Genomic DNA, 26,712 nt, shown 5'->3' with positions numbered 1-26,712 from the left:
CATACTGTACTGTCAACCTCTAATTGTATTTATTACTAACCATTTTTTACATACAAACAAACAAACACATAAACATAAAACATTGACCTACAATCTAGTCAAACCATTGCTAATCAAGTCTCACCAGCTTTTCTTGAATTACAAGCAACAATTTTAAATTTATCAACATTAATTTCCATTTCATTATCATTACCATTTGTAGAACTTAAATCACTTAATTTAATTAATACATTTTTTATAATAAAAGTCCAAACATCATCACAAAATCTATAAGTATCTAAATCACCTTTAAAAGTTAATTTTGATTTTGCTATATTATTTTCATTTCTTAAATTTTCTGATATTATTCTATCAAAATTACTTAATATTCTATTTGCTAATTGTGGTTGAATTTTTTCATCTGATATTAATGTATCTAATGCATCTGCTAATGTTACTCCTATTGTTGATCTTCTATATAATTCATAGTACGCTGGTGCACTCATTTATGTAATTTAGTAATGATTAGTTGATTAATATGATTAATGACAATGATAAGTAGATAAATTTATTTGTGATACAATATTATTTTGTAAATATTATTTTATTTTTTATTCTAAAAAATTCTAAATTTTGACTGCAAATTTCAACTTCATCATCTTAAAATAATTACCAGCATGGAACAATTAACAGTATCGGAAAGATTTAAATTAGCTTCTGGTCAATATGAAGAGATTTTAAACTCACCTGATAGACAGGACTCAATTGAATATCAGACTTCACTTACAAATTTAATAAAAGAATTTGAACTAATATTAAAAATCATAAATTCATTATCATTATTTAGTGATAATGAAGAATTAAAAGAATTATCAACCTCATATATTCCCTATTTGAACATTTGGTTTTATTTATCACAACTATACTCAAGAGTGCTTAAAAAAAACAATAATATATCAATTGACAATAAACCTGAATTTCTACAGGTAAGTAAATCATATTTAATTGAATTTTTAACTAATTTAAAGAATTATCAATTATTAGACAAAGATGAAGAACAAAAATTAAAATTAATAGATGAAGGAGAAAACATACAGATATCACCACAATTGAAGAGACAAGAAAAAATAGACAATTACAAGAAAGAACAACAATTAAAAGAAAAGATTAAATTGTTTCAAGAAATGAAAGATGACTCAAAGTCAAATGCCGACGATGAAACTGAGAGAAGCATATATATAAATCAATTAAAGTTCAATTTACTCAAGTCATTCGAGTTTATAGATTTATTGAACATGGAGATTCAAGTACTAAAAAATAAGCCACAACCAAAATTACAAGAAATCAACGAAGATGAATTAAATGACGATAGAATTAAATCGAAAGACCCCACTGGATTTACTACAAGAGTTGAAAAACTCCCCAAAAATCAAATCTCAGATTTAATTTCAAAACAAGGTAAAATTCTCCAACCATTTACAATAACAACAAAAGAAAAATTAAAAAATAGAGTATTTGGAACTGGTCAAGTTTTACCATCAATGACAGTTGAAGAATATTTAGATTATGAATTAGCAAATGGAAAATTAATGAAAGAAGAAGTTAAAGATCCTATAAAAGATGATGAAAATTATGAAAGTGAAGAAGATGATGAAGCTCAATTGGAAAAAAGAAGATGGGATGATTGGAAAGATGAACATCCAAAAGGTGCTGGTAATATGAAAGCTAATATTGGATAAATGAGAGAAATTAAGGATTTAGATTAATTTATACATTCATTATACAATCTAGCATCTAGTCTATTGTTTTTAACCAGTCGAAATATTCCTTTTGTAAATTATTAATTGAAAGAATTTCTCTCGAATCATTTTTTTGCACCAAAATCCAACGATCTTCTACTTCAAAAGTTTTCAAAACATTCAAAATAATAATATAAAGTTCTAAAATTTTTAATTTAATTTTATTATCTTGTTCAAAAATTTGATTTTTGAATTCCATCTTATACCTCCATATAAATTGATATAATGCTTCACATGATCCTCTTTTATCACCACTTAATTCATTTGTAGTTGTAGAACAACCAAAATTTCTCCATGAAAATAAAATCTCATAGATTTTCAAAGATTGATTTAATGATGTATCATTAGCTATTTGATTTATTATAGTGTCAATCAACTTGAAATGTTCACGATATAGCTTTGTATTTGAATTAGTGGAAGGGAATATTAAGTTACATTTATGTTGTTGAATTAATTTTGTTACAAATTCTTTGAATAATTGCTTTATGTTGGAGGAATTTGACAAATTTACTAATGCATCTTGTACCAAATTGTAATCCGATATATTCAATGCATTGTGAAAGACATTTAAATAATATTCTTCTTTTAAATCGTCAACATCTGTACTTTTTATTGCCAAGTCTTCAAATTTTAACGAGTTTTCAATTAATTTATTATTCAGTTCAATTGAGTTCTTATTGGATATTTGAGTTAATAGTAATTTGGATAATTCATGATAATAACCAGATTTGGTTGGTTCATCAGATAATACAGTTAGTAATGGTCTTAAATTTTCATTTTTTTTCAAGTCAAAGATAGATCTGATATTTAAATTGTCAAATTTTTCAAAGTTGACAAATGTTTCAAAAAATATTTCTGGTTCATTGTTGATTAGTGATATTATACCGATCAAGAATAATTCCTCAGCACTTGATCTGGATAATTTGTTTAAAAAGTATCTTTGTAAGTATTGACCTTGTTTATTATTGATCAATTGCATTACTGAGTTGATGATGAATTCATCTTTTGATAAAATGTCATTGAAAAAATAATCATATGCATCATTTATTTGTGAATGTTTGATCAAATTATCTAAGTTGGCATCTTTGTCAACAATAGCTGACCAGAATAAGGAGTTGTTGATTTTGCTTATCCCTCTATCCCCGGAAGATGCTGCTGTAATACTAGTATCCATAATAATATCCAAGGTATTGTAACGTTGTAGTGTTGTCACAACACTATTTAATAATCTCAAAATCTCATCATTAGATTCACAAATTAAAAATAGTATGACCAAGTCTAACAATATAGCAGTATGTTGCTGAATTATATTTCTGAAAGTGACAAAAGTTGAGTCTTGAAAAAAATCACCTAATTTACGAACATTGTCAAGTTCATTGATTAATTGAAAGTCTGAACTTGAAACTAATGAGTGAACAATTTCCAAAACATCGGATATTTTACTTAAATCATTCAAGATTGAGTTGATTTCTTCATCAGTTAATTTATTACCTAATATGCTAGTAAAAACTTCGTTAACTTTTTCTGAGTCAAAACCATTTTGAATTGACAAAATCTCGCTATATAATTTGTGGTATGATTTTGAAGATAATGCTGATTTGAATTTATTGAATATTTGAATTAATTCACCATCTGGACTTGACAAAGCTTTATGCATAAAAGATTCAAAATAATGAGACGGTCTAAACATTCCAAATCCATTTGCATTGAGGGTAATATATCCATTATTGGATGATGTTATTGCTAATGCTTCATTACTCAACTTCCTAAATTCTTCACATAAAGAATATAGTTTAAACCATAAATATTTAGGATCTGAATCTGAATTGGAACTGATTAAAGTTGTAGCTGATTCTCTTAAATTTGTATTTATATGACCAAATTCCCTGTTTAAATGCAGAACTAAAATACTTAATGAAGTTGAAACTATGAGTTCATTGTAGAATCCCGAATCAAATATCTTACGTATATAATAATCACTTTCGTGATATGCTGATAATTCATTATTTTCAACTTGTGAGTTAGGCGAGGAAGCTTTTATTTCTATTATCGAGCCATTATCGAAGTTTATTCTATATGAAACCAATATCGACGACGTATTGGATTTCCACAAAATGTTATAAAGTACTTCTTTTCCAATATATTCAACCTCATAATCTTGAATAAACCATATGTTATTTTGGAATGTTGAGTCATGATAATATACGTCTGAGGATGACAATAATGTATTAGGTAACTCTGGTTGTAAATCAAATTGCTCTTGTTCTGTCAAAGACGTGTTGTCTAGTTTAAAAGTCTTAAATGCAAATCTACTCTTCTTCGAATCTCCACTATTTGTTGTTATGAACATTGTAATAAAGAACTCTCCGTTTGCATTAATCAATTTAAGATATTTTGTGGGTATTGTTGTTAACCAAGTCTCTCCTGCTTTTTTGTTAAATAAAGAAGTTGTTGATAAATATTGACGACTTTGTAGATTCCATAATTTTAATTCTTTACTTGCAGTTAATGTGACTAGTAACTCATTTATTTGTAATACATCAACAATGGAATTTGAAGATATTCCATTCAATTCTTTCTTCTTATCACTACCAAAAAAACCACTAAAGAATGAAATAGGTTCGTTAAATGTATGAATTTTGACATCTGATAATGGTTCATTTCTTTGAAAATGAAGTAATCCCCCATCTTTCAAAGACACTATTGTATTTAATTCATCCAATGACTTTATTATATATGGACTTGATCTCAACTCAAAAGAGTAAGGAACTGAAATATGACCCCATTTTTCAAAATCTGATAAATTTAAAGTTCTTCCTTGAATGAATGATTCAATTGAAATTTGTAAAGTTATGAATAAGTACTTCGAGTCGATTATATTCAAATCTATGTTTTCACCTTTTCGAATGATGCTTAAAGAAGTAGTAGATGCAATAGTATTTGGTAACTGAATTTTTATATTTTGGAATCTAATGCCTAAATTATTTCTTTTGTACTCAATGGGTGTCAAATCTATGGTTTTTAAATCATTTAAAATTGAGCACAGTATGATGGATATTAATGAATTTGATTCTAAATTTATAAAACTCCCGGAGACAGCTGTTTGTTGATGAAACTGATCATTTGGATTTGTTATTGTTGTTGATGATGAAGTAGGTGGATATTTTAACGGTAAAGTTACCTCTAATTCAGGTAATCCAGACTTATACCCTAGTATATTAGAAGTTGAGTATACTACTTCCATCCTAGAATGATACTATAATCCCTTGAACCTGTGTGTATATGACTTGTTTTCTAATACTGTTTTGAAAATTTACAAAGAGAAAAAAATAAGTTTTATAAATTTGGTTGTAAAACTTTCTATTACAATTACATCAGCTAAACAAGAACATCACAATTTAAATCAAATGTCATCAGTAATATATTATAAGTTCCTACATCAAAAGAATAAAAGTGTAATACATTTTGATGGTACAGCTATAAGTGTATTTGATTTGAAGAAAGAAATCATCACTCAAAATCAATTAGGTACTGGTTCAGATTTTAATTTAAAATTATATCATTCAGAACAACCTGATGTAGAATATGAAATGGATAATGATATTATACCCAGATCAAGTTACGTTTTAGTCAAAAGATCACCTGCAAATCCAAAAATGGGTAAATTTAATAATGCATCAAGATATGTTACTGGTAAACCAAGACTAAATAGAAAAGTTTTAAATACAACCAACGCCAACGCACCATCTACCACATCAGCACCAACTATTCAATTAGGTGAAAATGCATCAGAAGAAGACAAAATAAAACTTATGTTTGAAAATCAATCTAATGCATGGGCTCAAACTCAAGATGAATTAGCACAACATAAAATGGTGTATTATAAACCAACCACCACCACAGCCAATACACAAAATGAAGTACCACCACCAGGTTATATATGTTATAGATGTGGTAAAAAGGATCATTGGATAAAAAATTGTCCGACAAACAATGACCCAAATTTTGAAGGTAAAAAAATCATGCGAACAACTGGTATACCAAAATCATATTTAAAGACTATTTCAAGAGAAGATGTCGAGAAAAATGCTAAATCTTTTACGACTAACGATAACGGTGATGTTATAGATAATGAAGGTAATGCAATATTAATAACAGATGAAGGTGAATATGCTGTTGCAATGGCAGATTCTAAAACATGGACAAATTATCAAACAAAATTACAAAATGCAGCAATGAAATCAAAACAAGAATATGACTCAAGATTAGTATCGTTAATACAAAAATATAACAAGCCTGAATTTTTGGACGTACTATCAACTACAAATGAAAAAGTTTTGCAACCACCTATATATATGACACCATGTTGTAAAGATAAATCAAGTTTAAAAAAATTAAAAAATTTCAATCACAATCAAACAGAATTAGAAAATGCTTTAATTGATAATGATTTCCATTGTCCAAATTGTGATAAAAGTGATATTTATATTGATACATTAATAAGAAATGAAGATTTAGAAAAGGAATTAAAAGAATTTATAGAATCAAAAGAGTCGGAAATTGGAATGCAAGATCCAAGTAAAAGATCATTAGAAGATGTTGATTTAGATGAAGGTGAACCAAGTATTAAAAAACAAAAACAAGATCCTAATACTCAACAACCACCACCACCACCTCAACAACAATTTTCTCAATTTCCAATGGGAATGATGCCACCACCACCATTTGGAATGCCAATACCACCAATTAATTTTCAAGCACCAAAATAACTTGACATATATAGACTACTTGTATATGTAGCATATATTTAATGAATTAATGATAATCATTTAATCTTTAACAAAACTTTGTAGAATACAACTGTTTTATATACACTACCCCCATAATGATACATCTCTCTCTAAATTTTACAATATAAAAATTTTTCAATACATAAAAAAAATAAATACAACTTCATGATACTTTCTTTTCTTTTACAACTTTAAAAGAATTTTATAATAATGATTGTATCTATTTATAATTCATAAATCGATATGATTTGTCATTCTTTAATGTATGCATTATTTTAGACCAAGAATTGAATTCAAAGCATTGAAATATATTAAGAAATATAACTAAATATTAAATAAGTTTTTAAGGATGATCAAAAATAATTAAAATTCAAACTAGAGTATGTGACTATAATGGAATGATCACAACGTTATTCAAGTTTACTGATTGAAAAATTTATTTAATATACTATATATTTTGTTTCGAACATTTTTCATATTTTCAACACAATTCAATTTACAACAATTTGAGTTTCAAATTACTAACTTTATCAAGAAATGTATGTTCATTCTGATTTTTTGTCAATTGTTTGATTGTTGATTTGAATTTTTCAAGGAGAATTGGGCTTATTTAATTTTTATGATGATTTAACAAAAACAAAGCTGGAATTACTGGCTGAATTTCTGTGATTGATAAGTTTTTGCATTATACGCCACTGATTATTTATATAAATAACCCATTTTCCTTTTAAACGCCAAACTAAAACCAATGTTTCATTTTGGAGAATCATTTAACTAACTTTTGTTATTAGTGTATGTTTAAAATTCGTTTATCTATTTTTTTTTTACAATATGAGGAACTATTGCACTGGGCACTGACATATTTTATGAGTGACAACGCATTTTATGGTGGGCCTCAGAAACCCATCGTTACTGATTATTTTTGATATATTGTTGATATAATTTGAAACATTATACTAACTTGATTAAGTTATTTATTTTTGAGAAAAGAGATCTTTCAATTATTCAGAACAGAGTATGTATTTTCAAATCTTTACTGTTTTATGTGATGATTACCTAGATGACGAGTCAGAACTCGGGTTTCCCGTTGATGACAACCTATTTTTAATACCATTCATGCAATTCTGATTTAATGGCAATAATTATGAGAAATTATTTGACTAACAACATTAAATTCATAGATATGTGATGTATCTTAGTCAGTGCCGCTTTTGACAACATAATCATAACATTCTGGAAAATCATTCAATAGTCATTGCAAATTGACGATCCTAGATAAAAGTATATATATGATAAAAAGACTAAAAGGATGATTCAATCAAAAAGACAAATAGACAAGCATATGTCTGAATTTAAGTTGAAGATAGTCTTTCAGCGTCTGATTTTTCTTTTTTAGTATATTACTTTATTACTGGCTTCAAAATACTCAAATGATAATGTATTGAAGATTTTATTAGAAAGTTATGACATGCTGTCTATCAAAAGAGAGAGATAAAGAATTTGAAATTGAAGTGTTTATGATGATTTCACCACATTTTTCACGACGGTCTACTGTTTGTTTAAGGACTGTTAATCCTTAAATGTTGATGATAAATTTTGGCCTTGACCGGCCGTGGTCCCTGATTACACTTTTATTTTTTTTTTCTTTAGAATAGTACATAGTGAAATAGTAAATATCTTTGTAATGGATAATATTCTGCTATTGCTAATAGACAAACTGTAGTAATGATATCAAACGAACTTTAAAGAGAAATTCGCAAATGCTCTGAGTGTTCTACCATTTATCAATGGCATTTTCATACGGCAAATTATAGGAAATTGTGCAAAAAAGAATTAATCTCGTGGTAAAGCAAACAAATTTAAAATAAAAAACCTTCTGCAGAATTTTTCTTAAGATTTATTTCATCTTTTCCTCTTCAAAACTTTAACCTTAATTAAAAGTATGTTTCATCTTTAAACTTTATTTAAACTCATCTGAAATTTATTATTGAAAAAATATAGTGATGATTTATTATTCTTACATATCATGAGATTTTACAATGAAATATAAAATTAAAACGATTTGCATGTCAGTCTGATTTTTGATAATAAATTTTAAAAAAATGAATCTGTACAATTAGGATGATTTACTAACTTTTATTGATTAGTTTAACGACTTTAATTATCATCCTTTAATATTTGATTGAAAGTTTCAGATCTTGATAAAGATTGTGTCAAATTATGCAATCTTATGTAGGAGATCTATCAAGGATATTATTATACTAATTTACAACCAAAAAATTATAATACAGTAAATTAAATTTTTTTGTTAAACCTATTTAAAACCCAATTATATAAAATTAAAGAAAAACTATTGATCACAATTTTTAACATGAAATTAATGAGCAGTTTTTTCAACATTTGGTAATTCTTTCAAGGATTGTTTTATAGAATCGACACCTTTTAATAAATCTTCTTCACTTATAACTAAAGGAGGAGCTAATCTAATAATATTATCATGAGTTGGTTTTGCTAATACTCCATGATTTTTCATCAATAAACATAAATCCCATGCAGTTCTACCATTTGTTTTCGATTCATCTATAACTATAGCTGATAATAAACCTTTACCTCTAACTTCACTTATCATTCCATTACTTTGAGATTTTAATTCTTCTAATTTTGATCTTAATAATTCACCTAATTTTTCTGATCTTTCAACTAAATTTTCATCTTTTATAACTTGTAATGCTGCAATTGCAACTCTACAAGCTAATGGATTACCTCCATAAGTTGAACCATGAGATCCTGGTTCTAATGTTAACATAATTTCTTTTGATGATAATACTGCACTAACTGGTAATACACCACCAGATATAGCTTTACCTAATAAAATAATATCAGGTTTAACATTTGGTGAATGTTCATAACATAACATTTTACCAGTTCTTGCAATACCAGTTTGAATTTCATCACAAATTAATAAAACATTATATTTTTTACATAATTCTGAAACTTTTGGTAAATAATCTGCTGGTGGTACAACAATACCTGCTTCACCTTGAATTGGTTCTAATAAAATTGCAGCAATTTTATCACCAGCATTTTTAAAAGCTTTTTCAATATCTTCAATTTCTCCATATCTTATTAATGAACCTTTTGGTTCTCCAGGAATTTGTGGTCCAACATTTTGTAAATATGGTCCAAAATTTGTTGTTGCATCTTCATCTGTTGACATTGAAATAACTCCTAAAGTTCTACCATGAAAATTATTAACTGCTGATAATATAATAGCTTCATTTTGAGGAATTCCCTTTTTGACATAACCCCATCTTCTTGCTAATTTTAATCCAGTTTCAACAGCTTCTGCACCAGTATTCATTGGTAATACCATTTCATAATTGAAAAAATCAGTTATATATTTTGCATAAACTCCAAAAATATCAGATGAAAATGCTCTTGAACATAATGTTAAATTTTGAGCTTGATCTACTAATGCTTCAATAATTTTTGGATGACAATGACCTTGATTTACTGCTGAATATGCAGATAAAAAATCTAAATATTCTTTACCTTCTGGATCCCAAACATGTGCACCTTTTGCTTTTGTAAATACAACAGGTAATGGATGATAATTATGAGCTGAATATTTTTCTTCTAATTCACGTGCTTGTGTTGATGAAACTTTAAAATCTGGTCCAGACATTTTTTACTTATTGTTGTGAAAAATTTAAGAAATTGAATAAATATGTATAAAACTTAAAGTAGTTGAATTAATTAAATTGAAAAATTAATATAAAAAATTTTGAATGATATATTTGTTGTTTATTTATACAATTCAATTAATTGAAAATAAAATCAAGAAAATTAATGATAAAATTTTTTAATTAAACGCTATAGGCAATTGAAGCAATATATAAATATGTTGATATGATAAAACTGTAATATTAATATTAATACACTAAGAATGATTTATTAAGTTACAAGATCAAATGTTTCAGTTAATGGAAGTTAACAACTGAAAATTTTATCGCTACCAAACATTATATAATGCTACCAAACAAAATGGAAATTAATTAAACTTAATTAGGAAGGATATAAATAGTAGTGTAATATGATCAAAAATACATTTTTATTTATTGAAAGGGAGGTTCTTTAAACAGAATATCAAATTTGATTAACAAGATATTATATTAAATCAATCATATCAACCATCCAATCATTTAAACAAAACCAGCAAAGAAGAATCAATAAATTCCACACAGTGCCGATTCACTATCTTTAATTTTGAATAGAGATTCACCTAACCTTTCTTTTTTTTTTTAACCACATAATATTACTTCATCCCTTATTAATATTATAATAATTCATTAGCCAGACTTTTTAGTTTGAACATTACATAACAACTTTATAATAAATATCATTCAATAAAAAAGAAATTAATTAACTAAATAAAAACGATGGAAAGAGAATTTAAGAGACCTTATTTATCAACAAATTCATCAATGGAATCATCATATTCAAGATCATCATCATATATAGATGAAGAAACAAGAGCTAAAATTATTGAGAATTCAATGAATGCAAGAAAATCAGTTAGTGAAGGTTATAATAAAGGACAAAGGTTGAATTTTTCTGGAAACTATCAAAGAGTTCCATTACCTTCAAATTTAAATAATAAACCTCCAATGTTAAGTAATTCTGAAAGTACAAGAACTTTATCAAATTTAGAAGAATGGGATAGTTATTTTCAAATTAATAATGCTCCAATTCAAACGTTAGAAAGTTTTAACGAAGAATCATTTTTCAATAATAATAATAATCAACAACAAAACCCATTGAAAAGAAAATTCCAAGAGAATGGTAATAATAGTGGTATTAATTTGAATATGAATAATAACAATAATAATTTCATTGAACCTGAAATTGCTCAATATCAAGCTAAATATGGAGCTTTAAGTTTTAATGAAGAATTTTAAACGGGTCCCATTCAAGGAACATTTTGCTTTCGATAGTTTTATTTTACTTATTTGTTATTTGTTTGTATAATAATTTTCAATTCTTCTTATAATTTGTTTAATATATAATAATTTGCTATGTTTTTATATGACTCAACCATTTTCATTAAGTATGAGAGGGTGATGGCAGTTCTTTGATCCCTCGAAGTAAATCCATTAAAGATTTGATATCTTTGATGGAGATTGTTTCAAAACCACAAAACCGATTATACTAGTGTTCCTGGATTAATAAAAGAGTTCAATAATTTGACAAGGTATTAATTCAGTACATTTGACCTAACCGCCCTAATGAATTCAGCGAAAAAAGTTTAGTACGAACAATAATAATTTTGACGCTAGGATACGACCGAGCTGTAGTAAATTCAAAACGGAACTTTAGACGAAGTAGCGGATAGAATTTTGTGTATAATTATAAATATTTAGCATGTGAGAGAGATAAGAATATCTTAGTATTAAGAATTAGTAGTACTGCATATAATAAAATCTGATTGATTTCGGTAAATTAAAATATTAAAATTATTTTTTTAAAGTGGGGGAAGGAAAAAAATTAAGATCAAATTTATAATTAGTAATTTATTTATTTGAAGTACATTATTTATCAAAGTTTTGTTTCATTTTGCCATTCTATTTAAAGAATTTATTTTATTTACAAAACATATTCAACATAATTAGTTGGAATCAAATAATCAACTTTGTTTCATAAACTTATTTACACTTTCAACAAATATAAATAATAGTCATATATCATGTCATTTGTAGGAGGAGGATCAGAATGCGCTGTCAATGGTAATGTTGTATCACAATTAAATAAACATACTCAACAAGATAGATCATTACAGCAACAAGTATCACAACATGGTAATCCCATTTTAAACAATCAAGGGTTTAAAAAGGATAATTTGATTAATATAAGAGATAGACAAAATTTAGATCAATTTATGAATAATGGAAGCTCTCAACAAAATTCATTTCAATTTCAACAAATGAAACATGAATTAAATCATATGAATCAATTACCTCAACATCAACAACCTTCAAACTGGTCACAAGATTTTAAACAACAATCTCATTCACCTATTCCACAACAACAAAATATATCAACACCAATGACCAAAAATGGACAATGGGCTAATGAATTTAAACAACCAATACTTCAACAACCTCAAACTTTACAACAACATCAAGATCAACAACTAAATGCAAACCAACAACAATATAATTCATATAGACCAATGATGAACTATAGGCCAATGATGGGTATGAGTATGTCTTCGAATTTCCAACAACAACAACCACAACAAATATCACAACAACATCAAAAAGAAGAAACAGATCAACAAGTAGACTGGGATGACCAATTTAAAAAAATTGAAGAATTGTCAGATGATGTTAAAGAAGAAGCAAAATTAGCTGATGATCAAGATGATATTGTAATTGATGATAAATATCAAGCAACTTTTCAAGAAGTTTGGGATAGTCTTAATTCAGAAGCTTTGGAGAATGATTTTATAGAACAACAATATGAAGAATTTAAACATACACAAAAAGAAACATTTCCACCAGATATGAATCAATGGGAAAAAGATTTTGCAAAATATGCTTCAACAAGGGCTCATTTTGGTGATTATCAATTTGAAGATTCCAAGACAAATCAATTTTTGGATTTACCACAAGATCAAGATCCGTATGAAATTGGTTTACAATTAATGGAAAATGGTGCAAAATTATCTGAAGCAGCTTTGGCATTTGAAGCAGCAATACAAAAAAATGAAAATCATGTTGATGCTTGGTTAAAATTAGGTGAAGTACAAACTCAGAATGAAAAAGAAATTGCTGGTATATCGGCCTTGGAAAAATGTTTAGAATTAAACCCAGAAAATTCAGAAGCTTTAATGAATTTAGCTATATCATATATAAATGAAGGTTATGATAATGCAGCTTTTGCAACTTTAGAAAGATGGATATCAACAAAATATCCACAAGTTGCAGATAAAGCCAGACAAGAAAATCCAGAGATTACAGATGAAGATAGATTTTCATTAAATAGAAGAGTTACAGAATTATTCTTAAAAGCTGCTCAAATATCACCAGATCATGCAAGTATGGATGCTGATGTACAAATGGGATTGGGAGTATTATTTTATGCAAATGAAGATTTTGATAAAACTATTGATTGTTTCAAAGCTGCATTAAGTATAAAACCAGATGATGCAATATTATGGAATAGATTAGGTGCGTCATTAGCAAATTCAAATAGATCAGAAGAAGCAGTAGAAGCATATTTCAAAGCATTGCAATTAAAACCAACTTTTGTAAGAGCAAGATATAACTTGGGGGTTTCATGTATAAATATTGGATGTTATAAAGAAGCTGCAGAACATTTATTATCTGGTTTATCAATGCATCAAGTTGAAGGAGTTGATTCAAATTCAACTTTAAATCATAATCAATCTACTTCATTAACTGAAACTTTGAAAAGAGCATTTATTGCAATGGAAAGAAGAGATTTAGTGGAATTAGTTAAACCAAATATGGATTTAAATCAATTTAGAAGTGAATTTAATTTTTAAGAAAATTTTGCAAAAGTTGATTAAATACATGACTGTTTATGTGTATATAGTCAATGAATTTTAATGATGACGTTTATATTCAAGCTCAAGTTGTAGTTTTACTATTTTTAATCTATATTTGGAACTAGTCATCTTCTTGATCTACATGATATGGTAGGTGTAGATGCTACCAAATTTTTATGAGTGACTCAAATAATTTTATCTGAAAAATTTAAAGATAAAACAACTTTTAAATTGACACATTTTATACAACCAAATATTAATTAAATAATGAGTTTCCCAGTACTACCATTATTAACTTCAATTGAAGATCCACAATTCAATAATTTAAGTATAACAGGTAACAATTTATTACCATATGAATCAATAAAATTAAGTAAGCATTGGATACAACAATTTCCAATTGATTTACAAGTATTTGTTAAAATAAATAAAGAAGTTTCAATTGATGAAATTACTGATATTTTAAATTCTGGAATAAATAAGATTTTTATCAGTGATTCCAACCAGTATCAACAAATTTTAGATGCTGGATTGCCTGAATATAGGTTTGCTTCAACAACTGAAAAAAGTAAATCAGCTTTGATTGTAAATGAAAAGTTAAAAGATATAAAACAATACAACAATGGAGAAAATAGAGATATTTACTTTGATTTGACAAATACAGAAGATTTATCGCAAGAAGATGTTAACAAATTAGCTCAATCAGGATATATTCCAATAATATCATCTTCAAGTTTGACCACCAAGAAAGAAGAACCTTCCAAAATTTCAATATCATCAATATTCGTAAGCACATTAACAACAGATAGACAAGATGGATTATATACAACATTAATAACCTCACCAGCTCCAGAATTTACAGCATTGGGAATAGTTTATTCATCAAAAGATTCAATAATTGCAGCAATAGATGAAAAAGTTGGTGTATATCAATCAAGAAAAAGAACTCATGAATTGTGGTATAAAGGTAAAACAAGTGGTGCTACACAAAAATTATTACAAGTTTCAAAAGATTGTGATTCTGATGTTGTTAAATTTATTGTTGAAAATAGGAAAGGATATGGGTTTTGTCATAAATCTTCAAAATATACTTGTTTCGGTGATGAACTAGCCGTGGACGGTTCTGGTTCTGGATTATCTAAATTAGATCAAACTTTAACTGATAGATTTGAAAATGCACCTGAAGGTTCCTACACCAAAAGATTATTTAATGATGAAAAATTATTAGTTGCAAAATTAAAGGAAGAATTGGATGAATTAATTGATGCAAAGGGTGACAAAAATGAAATTGCTTGGGAAGCTGCTGATCTTTTGTATTTTGTTATGTGTTGGTGTATTAAAAATGGGGTAAAATTAACAGATATTGAAAAAAATCTAGATGTTAAATCTTTGAAAGTTACAAGAAGAAAAGGTGATGCTAAACCAAAATATGTTGAACCAAAAGTTGATAAAAAACTAGAGACTAAAACCGAACCTGTAAAAGAAGTTACAAATGATTACAAAATGGAAACAGTAGTAATTAATGATGATTTAAATTCATCAAGTGTCTTGAAAGCAATGTCAAGACCAGTACAAAAAACGTCAGATATAATGAAATTAGTATTACCAATAATTGAAAATGTCAAATCCAATGGTGATAAAGCATTAATTGAATTAACATCAAAATTCGATGGTGTAAAACTTGATACACCAATTTTAAAATCACCATTCCCAAAAGAACTTATGAATATATCACAAGAAATGAAAGATGCTATAGATTTATCAATGTCAAATATTGAAAAATTCCACACTGCTCAATTACCAAAAGAAAAAGTTATGACTGTGGAAACATGTCCTGGAGTTTATTGTTCAAGATTTGCAAAAGCTATTGAAAATGTAGGATTATATGTTCCAGGAGGTACTGCAGTATTACCTTCTACTGCAATGATGTTGGGAGTTCCCGCAAAAGTAGCTGGTTGTAAAAATATCATTATAGCTTCACCACCTTCAAGATCAACTGGTAAATTAACTCCAGAAGTTGTTTATGTAGCTCATAAATTAGGTGCTTCATGTATTGTAATGGCAGGTGGAGCTCAAGCAGTTACTGCAATGGCTTATGGTACAGAATCAGTTATAAAATGTGACAAAATCTTGGGTCCAGGTAATCAATTTGTTACAGCTGCTAAAATGTATGTACAAAATGATACTCAAGCTTTATGCTCGATAGATATGCCAGCAGGTCCAAGTGAAGTATTGGTTATTGCAGATGAAGAAGCAGATGCTGATTTTGTTGCCAGTGATTTATTATCACAAGCTGAACACGGTATTGATTCACAAGTTATATTAATTGGAGTTTCATTATCAGATGCAAAAGTTAAAGAATTTGAAAAAGCAGTTTATGATCAAGCTATTAAATTACCAAGAAAAGATATAGTTGCAAAATGTTTATCTCATTCATTCATTTTGTTATGTAAAACTTATGAAGATGCTTTTAAACTTTCCAACAAGTATGCACCAGAACATTTAATTTTACAAATTTCAAATGCTAAAAAATACGTTCCAGATTATATAGAAAATGCAGGTTCGGTATTCGTTGGTGCATTATCACCAGAATCGTGTGGTGATTACTCAAGTGGTACTAATCATACATTACCAACTTATGGGTATGCAAGGCAATATTCTGGTGTCAACACTGCTACTTTCCAAAAATTTATTACTTCTCAAGATGTTACTGAACAAGGTTTGAAAAGTATTGGTAAAGCTGTTATGACATTAGCTGAAGTTGAAGGATTAGAAGCTCATAGAAGAGCAGTAGAAATAAGAATGGAAAAATTAGGATTACTTTGATACCACTAAGTAAAAAATCAAACTTATTTATTTATATGTATATAGAAACTCAACCATATCAATTTATTTATACTCATGTATCGTGATTTCTGATAGAACAAAACTCCATTTTCCTTCTGAGGATGTAAATAACCTGATGAGTAAATACTTTCATTAAGATTTTTTTGAGTTAATTGACATAAATTAAAGTCCTCAATCTCAACTAATTGTAAAAAATCAACGAATTCTTTCTTTTGAGCTTCGTCGATACCCTTTTTTGTATATATGTCATATTGTAAGGTAGTTTTCTTTGCAGAATGAGGAAGCACTCTGATTGAATACCATGCAGGGGAGTAGCAATTCTAGAAAGGTTTGGTTAGTATTGTTGAAAAGATCAAACTTATTGGCTAAAAAACGTACAACTCCATTTGAAGGGTATAAATAGCACCACAATCCATCACTTGTACCAGCTGTGTTGCTTGCTTTTTGTCTTTGCTCTGGTAACGACTTTTCCTTTTTACCAAATCCAAACCAACCTGATTTTTCTTCTTATTGTAATTCCTCAGCAGGTTCTTCCTCTTTAACAACCGCAGCATAATGACGACAATATCTAGTCTTTGGAACCACCTTATAAGTCTCCATGTTGAAAGCAGCACTCAATTTCCTATGCAGAATAGGGCAGTGATAGCACTCATTGTACGAAGCTCATAGAAGAGCAGTTGAAACCAGAATGGAAAAACTAGGATTACTTTAATACCACTAAGTAAAAAATCAAACTTATTTATTTATATGTATATAGAAACTATATTATTTTCTTATATTCATGAATCGTCTTTTTTACCAATCCATTTTACTATCACCATTACCACTTGAACAATCTAAAGTTTGACAAATCTTTTCCAACTCTAAAATCTCTTTATTTTTGGGATTAGCTTGAATAGAAGCAGGGTCAATAGGTAATCCACCATTAGCTTGTTCCATTTCAAAATGTTCTTTGACCATATCGCGAACTAATTTCTGATAGAACAAAACTCCATTTTCCTTTTGAGGATGTAAATAACCTGATGAGTATATACCTTCATTAAGATTTTTTTGAGTTAATTGACATAAATCAAAGTCCTCTATTTCAACTAATTGTAAAAAATCAACGAATTCTTTCTTTTGAGCTTCATCGATACCTTTTTTTGTATATATGTCATATTGTAAGGTAGTTTTCTTTGCAGAATGAGGAAGCACTCTGATTGAATACCATGCAGGGGAGTAGCAATTCTAGAAAGGTTTGGTTAGTATTGTTGAAAAGATCAAACTTATTGGCTAAGAGACGTACAACTCCATTTGAAGGGTATAAATAGCACCACAATCCATCACTTGTACCAGCTGTGTTACTTGCTTTTTGTCTTTGCTCTGGTAACGACTTTTCCTTTTTACCAAAGCCAAACCAACCTGATTTCTCTTCATTTTGTAATTCCTCAGCAGGTTCTTCCTCTTTAACAACCGCAGCATAATGACGACAATATCTAGTCTTTGGAACCACCTTATAAGTCTCCATGTTGAAAGCAGCACTCAATTTCCTATGCAGAATAGGGCAGTGATAGCACTCATTGTACCCATCAATTAACGTCTTCCAATTGAAGTCACCATGAAGTTCATATGACATATGATATTCATAATCTTGGAAGTCTATTTCATGTAATTCTTCAGTTAAACCTGTAAAAAAATCTTCAAATGGTAGCGGGCTGTTACAAAAATTCACAAAAATTAAACCTTGAGGAGTCACGTGAATTGGGATTGGAAATAATGAATTTTCTTCTTTAACAAAGTCTTTAACTTCTTCAAAATGGGGAGCCTTACTCAACTTACCTTCTGAATTATAACTCCATCCATGGTATTGACAAGTTAAAACTGTACTTGTACCTGATGCCTTTTTAACAACTGGATAAGCTCTATGACGACAAACATTATGGAAAGCTTTTAATTCGCCAGTATTCTTTGACTTAATAATAAAAAAATTTATACCTGTAACATTAAATGAAAAATAATCACCAGGTTTTGTGAATCTTGAATTGTGAATACAATATAACCAAGATTTATGAAATATAGCTCTTTTTTCTAAATTAAAAATATTTTCTGAATGCCACCAACTTGCAGGTAATGTATGTTCCCCAGCTAATAATTGCTTTGATGAGTCATCTTTTATAGCAGGTGGAGTTATAACTTTTCCTGGTAATTTAAGTTCTGAATTTGGTTGATTTGATACTTGAACTGTAGCCATACTGTAATTAAAATTTTTGATATTTTGATTAATATATAATTATGCAACTACTGAACAGCAATGAATTTAGGTGAACCTGTCCAATATATATATCAACATGATGAATGATAAGGGGTTGGGTTCTCAACGTACATTAATTAAATTTAATCTTTTGTTATCAACAATTCAATTTAAGTATGGGAATATAATGCTGAATTAAGTAATTTGAGGCATGAGAATATGTAACACAAAATATGTCAAATAGCTTATCGGTGTTAAACAAAGTTCAGAAATTACAACATGAGATTAAGATGTAAATGAATCTCCACTTTGTTATGGTTTGTATCAACAAGGTTTGATTGTAATTAAAAACGTTTTCCGCGTTATTTCAATTTCACTGCTGCTTCTGTCCATGATTTCCTAATATTGATATTTAAGATTTATCAACTTTCAAACTAAATTTTGATCCTTAAAATTGATATCTATGTTTGTATTTTAAGTATGAAATCAGTAAACAAGAGGTTAAAATTAAAGTGCTACTTATTTATTCTTCGTTCCAAGAATTTTTATTAATTTCAAATGATATATTATTTTGTAATTTGACGTACTTTATTTGACATATTTTATTTGCAAAACTTTAGTTCTTCGATTTAATTTTTTAGTAAGAGTATTTAAGACTGATTTTCAGATACAGGTTGATTATCAGTTTTTTTCGTGGTTGCAAATTATCGTGTGATCTTGGGAAAATTAAGCCTTCAAGTTATCAAGGTACCTTATCTTTTTTATAATAGTTTTTCATCTCTTTATAGTTAAAAAATACATTTGTGTTACAATCTTAAAATTTATTCCGATTTAGCACAAATATTGCGCTTTATATTCTTTAATGTTTTTAATGTAGGATCTCGGATAAATTATTTTAAGAAATATATTTATAACATCGAATCAAATTGTTGTCAATAGTGATATAAAAAAGAGTTTTGAACAGTGAATAGATATATCCATTTTAAAATAGTCATCAACATTATTATTACAAATATAGTACACGTTTATATTATATACCTTCACAAGCTTTTAAATCTTTTAAATATCTTAATAATCTAACAATTTCTTTACCTAAATTAGTATCAATTGTTGGTGCCAAAAATGTATCTAAAGTTAGATTTATATCAGGTATAATTCTAGGAAATGCATAACAATCAGTTAATTTTTCCATTAATTCAGAATGTTGATTTGAAGTTTCTTCTGAATCTTCTAGGTTCTTAGCAATTAACGCATTATCAACTAATGAATTTACAACAATTAATGCTTTAGTCAATGCTGATGATAATATTGAATGTTCTGCTGATTCTCTTGGAAATTTACCAGTTTCTGAAGCTAATGCAACAACAATTCTTGCAAAATTTCCTAAAATTAATTCTCTATTGTGTAAGATCCAATATAAGGTTAATTTATTTAATGGAGTATTTAAATCTTCAATTGGTGCCATATCAATTATTAATTTAACTCCAAATAACATTTGAGAAACTGTTGGAGCTCTTATAAAAACAAATTTTGAAAACTCAAAACTGTTGGCATCATATGGTAATATACTCATGTATAATTGGAAAGCTCTAGTTAGCAAAATACCAGTTTTGAAATGTTTTGTATCCTCCTTACCTAAATATAAATAAACTAATTTTTTGGTATATTCTTGATCATACTGAGATATTACAAAATTGTTGGTATAACTTGTTGTTAAGCCAAGGTTTAAACTACCATTCAATACTGCTTGTAACAATGATCTATTATATGGTTCTCTTACTAATAATTTTGTAAATGCATCTAAAGCAAACGAGAAATAAGTATGAGTGTCTAAATTACATCTTGGTATTTGCCATTTATGTTTGATTCTTGGTCCAAAACTACTAATTAAAACAAATGATAAAAATGCTTCTTCCAATGACTGTAAATGAATGAAATATGATATATTGTTTAACATCAAAAGACAATCTTTTAATAAACATAATCTTTTCCTACTAAATTTAAATTTGGATCTATGAATTGCAATTTGTTTAATAATTGAAAATAATAAATCTTTGAAAATCCAGTTTGTTGCCATTGGTTCTTTATTATAATCAGTAAATGAAATGTTTCTCAAAATCATAGTAATAGTAATTAATTGATCAACCAAGAAAATTTGTTCATCATTTGCACTTTTAGTTTGTAATTTACTAAAATGATCTTTATTTTCCCATTTGAATATTTGTAAAGCAGTATAGTAATCATCAATATGAAAATGTTTGATTTCCTCAATCTGTGAAGTTGGAGTTTTGGGAGTTTCTGGTTCTTCTAAATCAAATAATTCATTAATATCATCTTCATCATCAGATACAATTTCACCAGTTAATGAATTGACAACATAGTGTATATCTTCTCCATCCTTATTATTACCATTTACATACTTACTAAAAATATCATCAATCCTACTTTGTGAGTCTAATTTTGTTACATCTTTCATTATAATATCTTCACCAGATGGCTCACCATTTATAATTTTATGCAACACTTCCTTTCCTAATTTACTCAATGTATCTAATAATTCTAAACAATCGGTTATAGCAAAAGTATAATTTATATCAGACGTAGTGACCAACAATGTATTTAATGCATTAACAACTTCTGAACTTTGTATACCATTATCACTCTTTATAGACATACATAAAGCTTGTAAATTTATAGCTCCTAATTCTGGTGCAAACAAATAAATTGGTTTTGTAACTTCGATTTCACCAGCTAATTGTGAAAGATCTTTTATCGTATGGTTTCCATGAGTTTCTATCATTCTCTTGAATGGTACATAATTCTTTAACACATTTGCTTCTTCTTTGGTGATTATATGTTTAATATTAGATACTGCTTCTTGTTTGGTTTGTGGTATAGGTTTTTGCTGTTGCTGCTGCTTAACTTTTTGCTGTTGTGATTGTGATTGTTGTCTTTGTTGTTGTTGAGCAAATTGTTGTTGCTGTTGCTGTTGTTGAAAGTTTTGAGGAGGTTGTTGTTGTTGAGCTTGACCAGAATGGAATTGACCAGGAGGAAATTGAGGATTTTGTTGTTGTTGCTGTTGTTGATTAGGTTGTCTATACTGCTGATTTTGAACATATGGAGAATTAACCATTGGTGAATTATGATTAGATGGATTACTTGCTCTTGATAGTTTTCTTTGTTGAGGAGTTGGTGCATTACTTATCATTGGACTTTGATGAGTAGGAAGTGATGTCATTGGTGTTGGTACAGTCATAGCTGGTGAAAATGATTGAGTTTGAGAAGGAGCTGATTGAGGTTGTTGTGGTTGTTGAGATTGTTGAAATATTTGTTGTGGTTGGGGTTGGGGTTGCTGCTGTTGATTTTGTTGTTGCTGATTTTGTTGTGGTTGTTGTTGATTCTGTTGGTTCTGCTGATTTTGTTGTTGTAACTGATATTTTTGTAAAATCTGTGCTTGAAATTGAGTTTTCCTTTGAGAAAGATCTCTTTGTCCAGCAGGAGTACCTTGATATTCTTCATATGGTAAAATATTAGTAGCATAACATTGACTTACTTGTTGATCAATACTTTCTTTAACCCCAGGTTCTTGTAAATTTACACCTTCATAAAGTCCCATTTTTGCACCAACTAAAGCCCAAGGATTTTGAGGTTGTTGCAGCATATCCATATTTAAGAATCTTCTTAATTGTTGAAATCCTCCCAATTTTTGGCACAACATGTAAAATACAAATAAATTGACACGTTTATTATTGATAGCAATTGGTTGTTTTATCGGAGTTCTCCTACGTTGCATGAAGTCAAATAATAAAGTATGAAATAACTCAAAGCTTAATTGGGTATTCATGGATGGTTTTTGAGGCATACGTTGTTGCTGTTGCTGTTGTTGAGGACCTTGATTTTGAGATTGTTGTTGCTGCTGTTGTTGCGGTGGCATTTGCTGATTTTGTATTGGTTGTTGCTGTGGTTGTTGTTGCTGGTTAAGTTGCTGCTGTTGAGGAGACATTTGCTGTTGTTGGATTTGATTTCTTGGTGGCATTTGTTGTTGTTCTTGTTGCTGTTGAAATTGAGGTGGGAAATTTCCAGTATTATTTGTAGCCATGTTTGCCATAGTTGGATTATTCTGAATAGGTGTTGGAATTTGAGAAGTAGGCATTGGTGATGCATGAGCTGACTGATTTTGTTGTTGTTGTTGTAATGAAGGATTTTGATTTAAATTTTGATTCTGAGAATGACCTTGAGCATTAGCTTGAGCTTGCATTTTTTGTCTATAAATTTGTTGTTTCATCCTCATTAACATTTCTTGTTTATTTGCATTCATTTGTTGTTGAGGTTGATGTGAAAGTTGTCTCATCATCATATTGTTAAAATCTATTTCTGATGGCATTTGTTGTTGTTGCTGTTGCTGTTGTTGTTGTTGAGGTTGATTTTGTTGGAATTGTTGAGGTTGCATTGCATTCTGATTCATATTTGGTTGTGACTGAGGAATAGTTAAAGGCAGTTGACTAGACCTTGATGGATGTGATTGTGGTTGTTGTCCTAGATTTTGATTTTGTTGCATTTGCATTGATTGTTGTGATTGTTGGGGTTGTGAAGGTTGAGACGGTGGTTGCAGAATTTGACCTTGATCTTGATCAAATATAGAATTCAAAAAATCATCTCCTGAATTATCCATATAATTTGAATCGCTTAACCAATTTGGATTAGACATGATTAATGATAAATGTATTATATTTTTAGTTAGTTATTTATTTATAATAAAATTGAAAATAATTTTGGTTGCAAGTTTTTGTTACTTTTTTTTTTTATTTAGTTCAGCTATACTAGCACGTGATTCGGATTTTAATTACCATGTAATAGACCAAGTCTATGCTTTAATAGTAGATATTATATTGATCTAAACTTAAATTATTTTGAATATGTACTAAATTATTTATCACTACTCAAGTATTAGAGGAATATTATACAGGATGAATCACAAATTAATTATTGCCAAAAATTATACCAACTTTTATGTAATTTTTTAGATAAAGCTTTATAATGTTCCATTTCTCCCCAACAATCTCTACCCCATTCACAACCTGCCATATTAACAACAAAGTCATGATCTTTGAAAAAATATTGTGGATCATCAGCTTGATCAGAACATGCACCTGGTGGGAACGCATTTATAGTTCTCAAAGGTAAAAATGCAGTTCTTTCTCTAATCCATGGTTGAGTAGAATATAACGTTTCTAAAGCATCTTGTTCTTTATGCTCCCATGTCATATGCATTTGTTCATACATTGCTGGGTCCCACCATATATCTAATAACATTTCTGACCAAGATGATCTTCTAATCAAGAAAGAACCTAAATTAAACCCACCACAATCTTGAGTTATTATTAAATCTATTGGTTGTTCATAATCAACATATTGTAAATCAACAGGTAGGCCCAATGGATTGAAAGTTGTTAAAGTTCGATAAGTTGCATTATCCAAGTTATTTAAAAAATGATCTTCCAAAGAAATTTGAGGTTCCATAATATATGTATGTAAATCTAACCACCAAAACCATTCAGTTTGTGGGAATTGTCTCATTGTTTGTTTTAAAATATCAACTTTTTCCCAACTTTCTCTCCATTCATGAGAATATCTTTTCTTGATTGTCATATCTTTTATTGTTAATCCATAACCATGTTGTTTTGCATAATTTTTCTTATTGGCTATAGAAGATCTTTCAACTGACCATTCTTGTGGTGATTTCCATTTTAATACTCCCCCTCCTTCATTTGCTGCCAATATTATAACTATTTTAGGTGATGAATTTTTAAAATGGGGTATGTATGGAACGTTTGTAAATAAAGATAGACATATAAAAGTTATGACTAGTATAACTATTTTTTTATATTTTGTTATCAAATAAAGAATTGAATCTTGAAATGATGAATATGATGATAAATTTGAATTATATGATGAAGTTGAAGATGAAGATGATGATAGTAATTTTTCATTGGTATTACTATTTGTATGTGATTTAAAATTTATTGAAGATTCATGATCTTCCAGATAATCATTCGTATATGGTAATGAGTAACTCCCACTCATTGCTTAAAAATGATGTGATATAAACTGACACTGACAGATTTGAGCCCTCAATTTAACACTTTCAATATACTAAATAATTAGTTAAATATGTCAAACTTAATTTATTATATTTCTTGATATAATATTTATTATTATTATTTATTTTCAATTACGAAAAAGTTTTAAAATATTTTTCTATTTTTTTACGTGTATCAATTTATTGTAAAGTATGAGAGTATCATTTTTTTCAAGTACTTTACCAACATATTATATTAAGTAATATATTTATCACCTTAAAGGTAGTAAATGCTGTTCTAAACATTGTTGTCTACATAAAGGACATTCAGGATTTTCCCTTATCCAATCAACTATACAGTCCCAACAATATAAATGACCACAATTTGCTGCAGATGGTGTTATCATTGGTGATAAACATAACATACAATTTCTTGAATTATCTTGTAAATATGGTAATTGAGTTGAATCATTAAGATCTATTAAAAATTTAGAATCAAAATTATTACTTAGTTCGTTTAATTGATTTATATTTTTAATTCTTAATTCATTATTTGTATCTTGTTTTAATTTATCTAGTTCTTTTAATGATTCTTCTTTTGTAATTAGTTCGTTATTATACTCTTTTAATTTCATGATCATTTCAACAAAAAATTGTATAATAATCAACCCACCTAATAATGAATAATTACCTCTTTTCATTTTCTCAGGTTCCTTATGATGACCAAATGCATATCTTAATCCAAAAAATCTTTTGGATAATGAATAAAATTCTCCTTTAAAATAAAATATAGCTATATGTAAATTCAATAATGTATCCAATACTGAATAATAATTTGATAAAAATTTTATAATCCAATTTGTGTATGTTGATTCCATTGTTTCATTAGTTTTACTTAGTTCTAATTCTTGTTCTTTTTTGATTCTTAAATATTTGATGAATCTATTTATTATATAGGGTATTATAGCATATGATACCAAAAATCCTAATCTTGGTAATAATTTCGGTATTTTTTTACCTGATCTTGTTACATAAATTAAATCAACATATTCCTCTCCTAAAGTCCTTGCTCCTATTAATGTTGTTAATCCAACATAAAGTGCTTTTGCTAATACTGTTATTTCTTTTGAATATGAATTTACAAATCGCTGTCCTTTTATCATTTGAAATAAATCTTGTAAATGATCTCTATATGATGATTCAAAATATACATCCTTTTGATGTGCTCTTACTAATGAAGGTGTTAGTAACTAACTGGTTATTAAAGTTCTGTAGATCTACATACCTATGGTTGCTGCATCAGCAAACGGAAGTTGTCTTTCGTTACTCATATGCCTTTATTTGTTTAAATTGATGTACTATAGTATTTAATTATGTTTTAAAAGTCTGGTTGTCTTATTTTTTTTCTACCCCACGGA

At 28.2% G+C, this 26,712-nt stretch overlaps 12 protein-coding genes across 12 annotated transcripts; 5 read left to right on the top strand and 7 right to left on the bottom strand. All coding sequences in view use genetic code 12, as the record gives it.

Moving 5' to 3' along the window:
* Nucleotides 1–113: 113 nt before the first annotated feature.
* On the bottom strand, nucleotides 114–485 carry TOA2 (transcription initiation factor IIA subunit gamma; the record flags this gene model as incomplete). The annotated part of the gene is made up of 1 exon (XM_051762371.1): nucleotides 114–485. The coding sequence occupies one exon, from the start codon at nucleotides 483–485 to the stop codon at nucleotides 114–116; it is 372 nt and encodes a 123-aa protein (XP_051621484.1).
* A 171-nt stretch (nucleotides 486–656) lies between these two features.
* KGF54_001945 (uncharacterized protein) lies at nucleotides 657–1,718 on the top strand (the record flags this gene model as incomplete). The annotated part of the gene is made up of 1 exon (XM_051762370.1): nucleotides 657–1,718. The coding sequence occupies one exon, from the start codon at nucleotides 657–659 to the stop codon at nucleotides 1,716–1,718; it is 1,062 nt and encodes a 353-aa protein (XP_051621483.1).
* Nucleotides 1,719–1,773: 55 nt separating this feature from the next.
* On the bottom strand, nucleotides 1,774–5,022 carry KGF54_001944 (uncharacterized protein; the record flags this gene model as incomplete). Its single annotated transcript, XM_051762369.1, has 1 exon — nucleotides 1,774–5,022. The coding sequence occupies one exon, from the start codon at nucleotides 5,020–5,022 to the stop codon at nucleotides 1,774–1,776; it is 3,249 nt and encodes a 1,082-aa protein (XP_051621482.1).
* A 163-nt stretch (nucleotides 5,023–5,185) lies between these two features.
* KGF54_001943 (cleavage polyadenylation factor subunit) lies at nucleotides 5,186–6,547 on the top strand (the record flags this gene model as incomplete). Its single annotated transcript, XM_051762368.1, has 1 exon — nucleotides 5,186–6,547. One exon carries the CDS (start codon nucleotides 5,186–5,188, stop codon nucleotides 6,545–6,547), a length of 1,362 nt encoding a protein of 453 aa, XP_051621481.1.
* A 2,398-nt stretch (nucleotides 6,548–8,945) lies between these two features.
* Nucleotides 8,946–10,253, bottom strand: CAR2 (ornithine-oxo-acid transaminase; the record flags this gene model as incomplete). Its single annotated transcript, XM_051762367.1, has 1 exon — nucleotides 8,946–10,253. The coding sequence occupies one exon, from the start codon at nucleotides 10,251–10,253 to the stop codon at nucleotides 8,946–8,948; it is 1,308 nt and encodes a 435-aa protein (XP_051621480.1).
* Nucleotides 10,254–11,052: 799 nt separating this feature from the next.
* KGF54_001941 (uncharacterized protein) lies at nucleotides 11,053–11,526 on the top strand (the record flags this gene model as incomplete). Its single annotated transcript, XM_051762366.1, has 1 exon — nucleotides 11,053–11,526. One exon carries the CDS (start codon nucleotides 11,053–11,055, stop codon nucleotides 11,524–11,526), a length of 474 nt encoding a protein of 157 aa, XP_051621479.1.
* A 785-nt stretch (nucleotides 11,527–12,311) lies between these two features.
* PEX5 (Pex5p) lies at nucleotides 12,312–14,135 on the top strand (the record flags this gene model as incomplete). Its single annotated transcript, XM_051762365.1, has 1 exon — nucleotides 12,312–14,135. The coding sequence occupies one exon, from the start codon at nucleotides 12,312–12,314 to the stop codon at nucleotides 14,133–14,135; it is 1,824 nt and encodes a 607-aa protein (XP_051621478.1).
* A 270-nt stretch (nucleotides 14,136–14,405) lies between these two features.
* On the top strand, nucleotides 14,406–16,964 carry HIS4 (trifunctional histidinol dehydrogenase/phosphoribosyl-AMP cyclohydrolase/phosphoribosyl-ATP diphosphatase; the record flags this gene model as incomplete). The annotated part of the gene is made up of 1 exon (XM_051762363.1): nucleotides 14,406–16,964. The coding sequence occupies one exon, from the start codon at nucleotides 14,406–14,408 to the stop codon at nucleotides 16,962–16,964; it is 2,559 nt and encodes an 852-aa protein (XP_051621477.1).
* Nucleotides 16,965–17,780: 816 nt separating this feature from the next.
* KGF54_001938 (uncharacterized protein) lies at nucleotides 17,781–19,215 on the bottom strand (the record flags this gene model as incomplete). The annotated part of the gene is made up of 2 exons (XM_051762362.1): nucleotides 17,781–18,212; nucleotides 18,271–19,215. The coding sequence occupies 2 exons, from the start codon at nucleotides 19,213–19,215 to the stop codon at nucleotides 17,781–17,783; spliced, it is 1,377 nt and encodes a 458-aa protein (XP_051621476.1).
* Nucleotides 19,216–20,245: 1,030 nt separating this feature from the next.
* Nucleotides 20,246–23,923, bottom strand: SWI1 (Swi1p; the record flags this gene model as incomplete). The annotated part of the gene is made up of 1 exon (XM_051762361.1): nucleotides 20,246–23,923. The coding sequence occupies one exon, from the start codon at nucleotides 23,921–23,923 to the stop codon at nucleotides 20,246–20,248; it is 3,678 nt and encodes a 1,225-aa protein (XP_051621475.1).
* Nucleotides 23,924–24,198: 275 nt separating this feature from the next.
* Nucleotides 24,199–25,299, bottom strand: MNN10 (alpha-1,6-mannosyltransferase; the record flags this gene model as incomplete). The annotated part of the gene is made up of 1 exon (XM_051762360.1): nucleotides 24,199–25,299. One exon carries the CDS (start codon nucleotides 25,297–25,299, stop codon nucleotides 24,199–24,201), a length of 1,101 nt encoding a protein of 366 aa, XP_051621474.1.
* A 267-nt stretch (nucleotides 25,300–25,566) lies between these two features.
* Nucleotides 25,567–26,625, bottom strand: KGF54_001935 (ubiquitin-protein ligase peroxin 10; the record flags this gene model as incomplete). The annotated part of the gene is made up of 2 exons (XM_051762359.1): nucleotides 25,567–26,525; nucleotides 26,580–26,625. The coding sequence occupies 2 exons, from the start codon at nucleotides 26,623–26,625 to the stop codon at nucleotides 25,567–25,569; spliced, it is 1,005 nt and encodes a 334-aa protein (XP_051621473.1).
* Between the last annotated feature and the right edge of the window lie 87 nt (nucleotides 26,626–26,712).

Source organism: Candida jiufengensis (genome assembly GCF_024610255.1).
Source record: "Candida jiufengensis strain CBS 10846 chromosome Unknown scaffold5, whole genome shotgun sequence".
Classification (NCBI taxonomy): domain Eukaryota; kingdom Fungi; phylum Ascomycota; class Pichiomycetes; order Serinales; family Debaryomycetaceae; genus Lodderomyces; species Lodderomyces jiufengensis.
The sequence above is the reverse complement of the archived record's forward strand: the minus strand, read 5'-3'. Positions and strand labels throughout refer to the sequence as shown.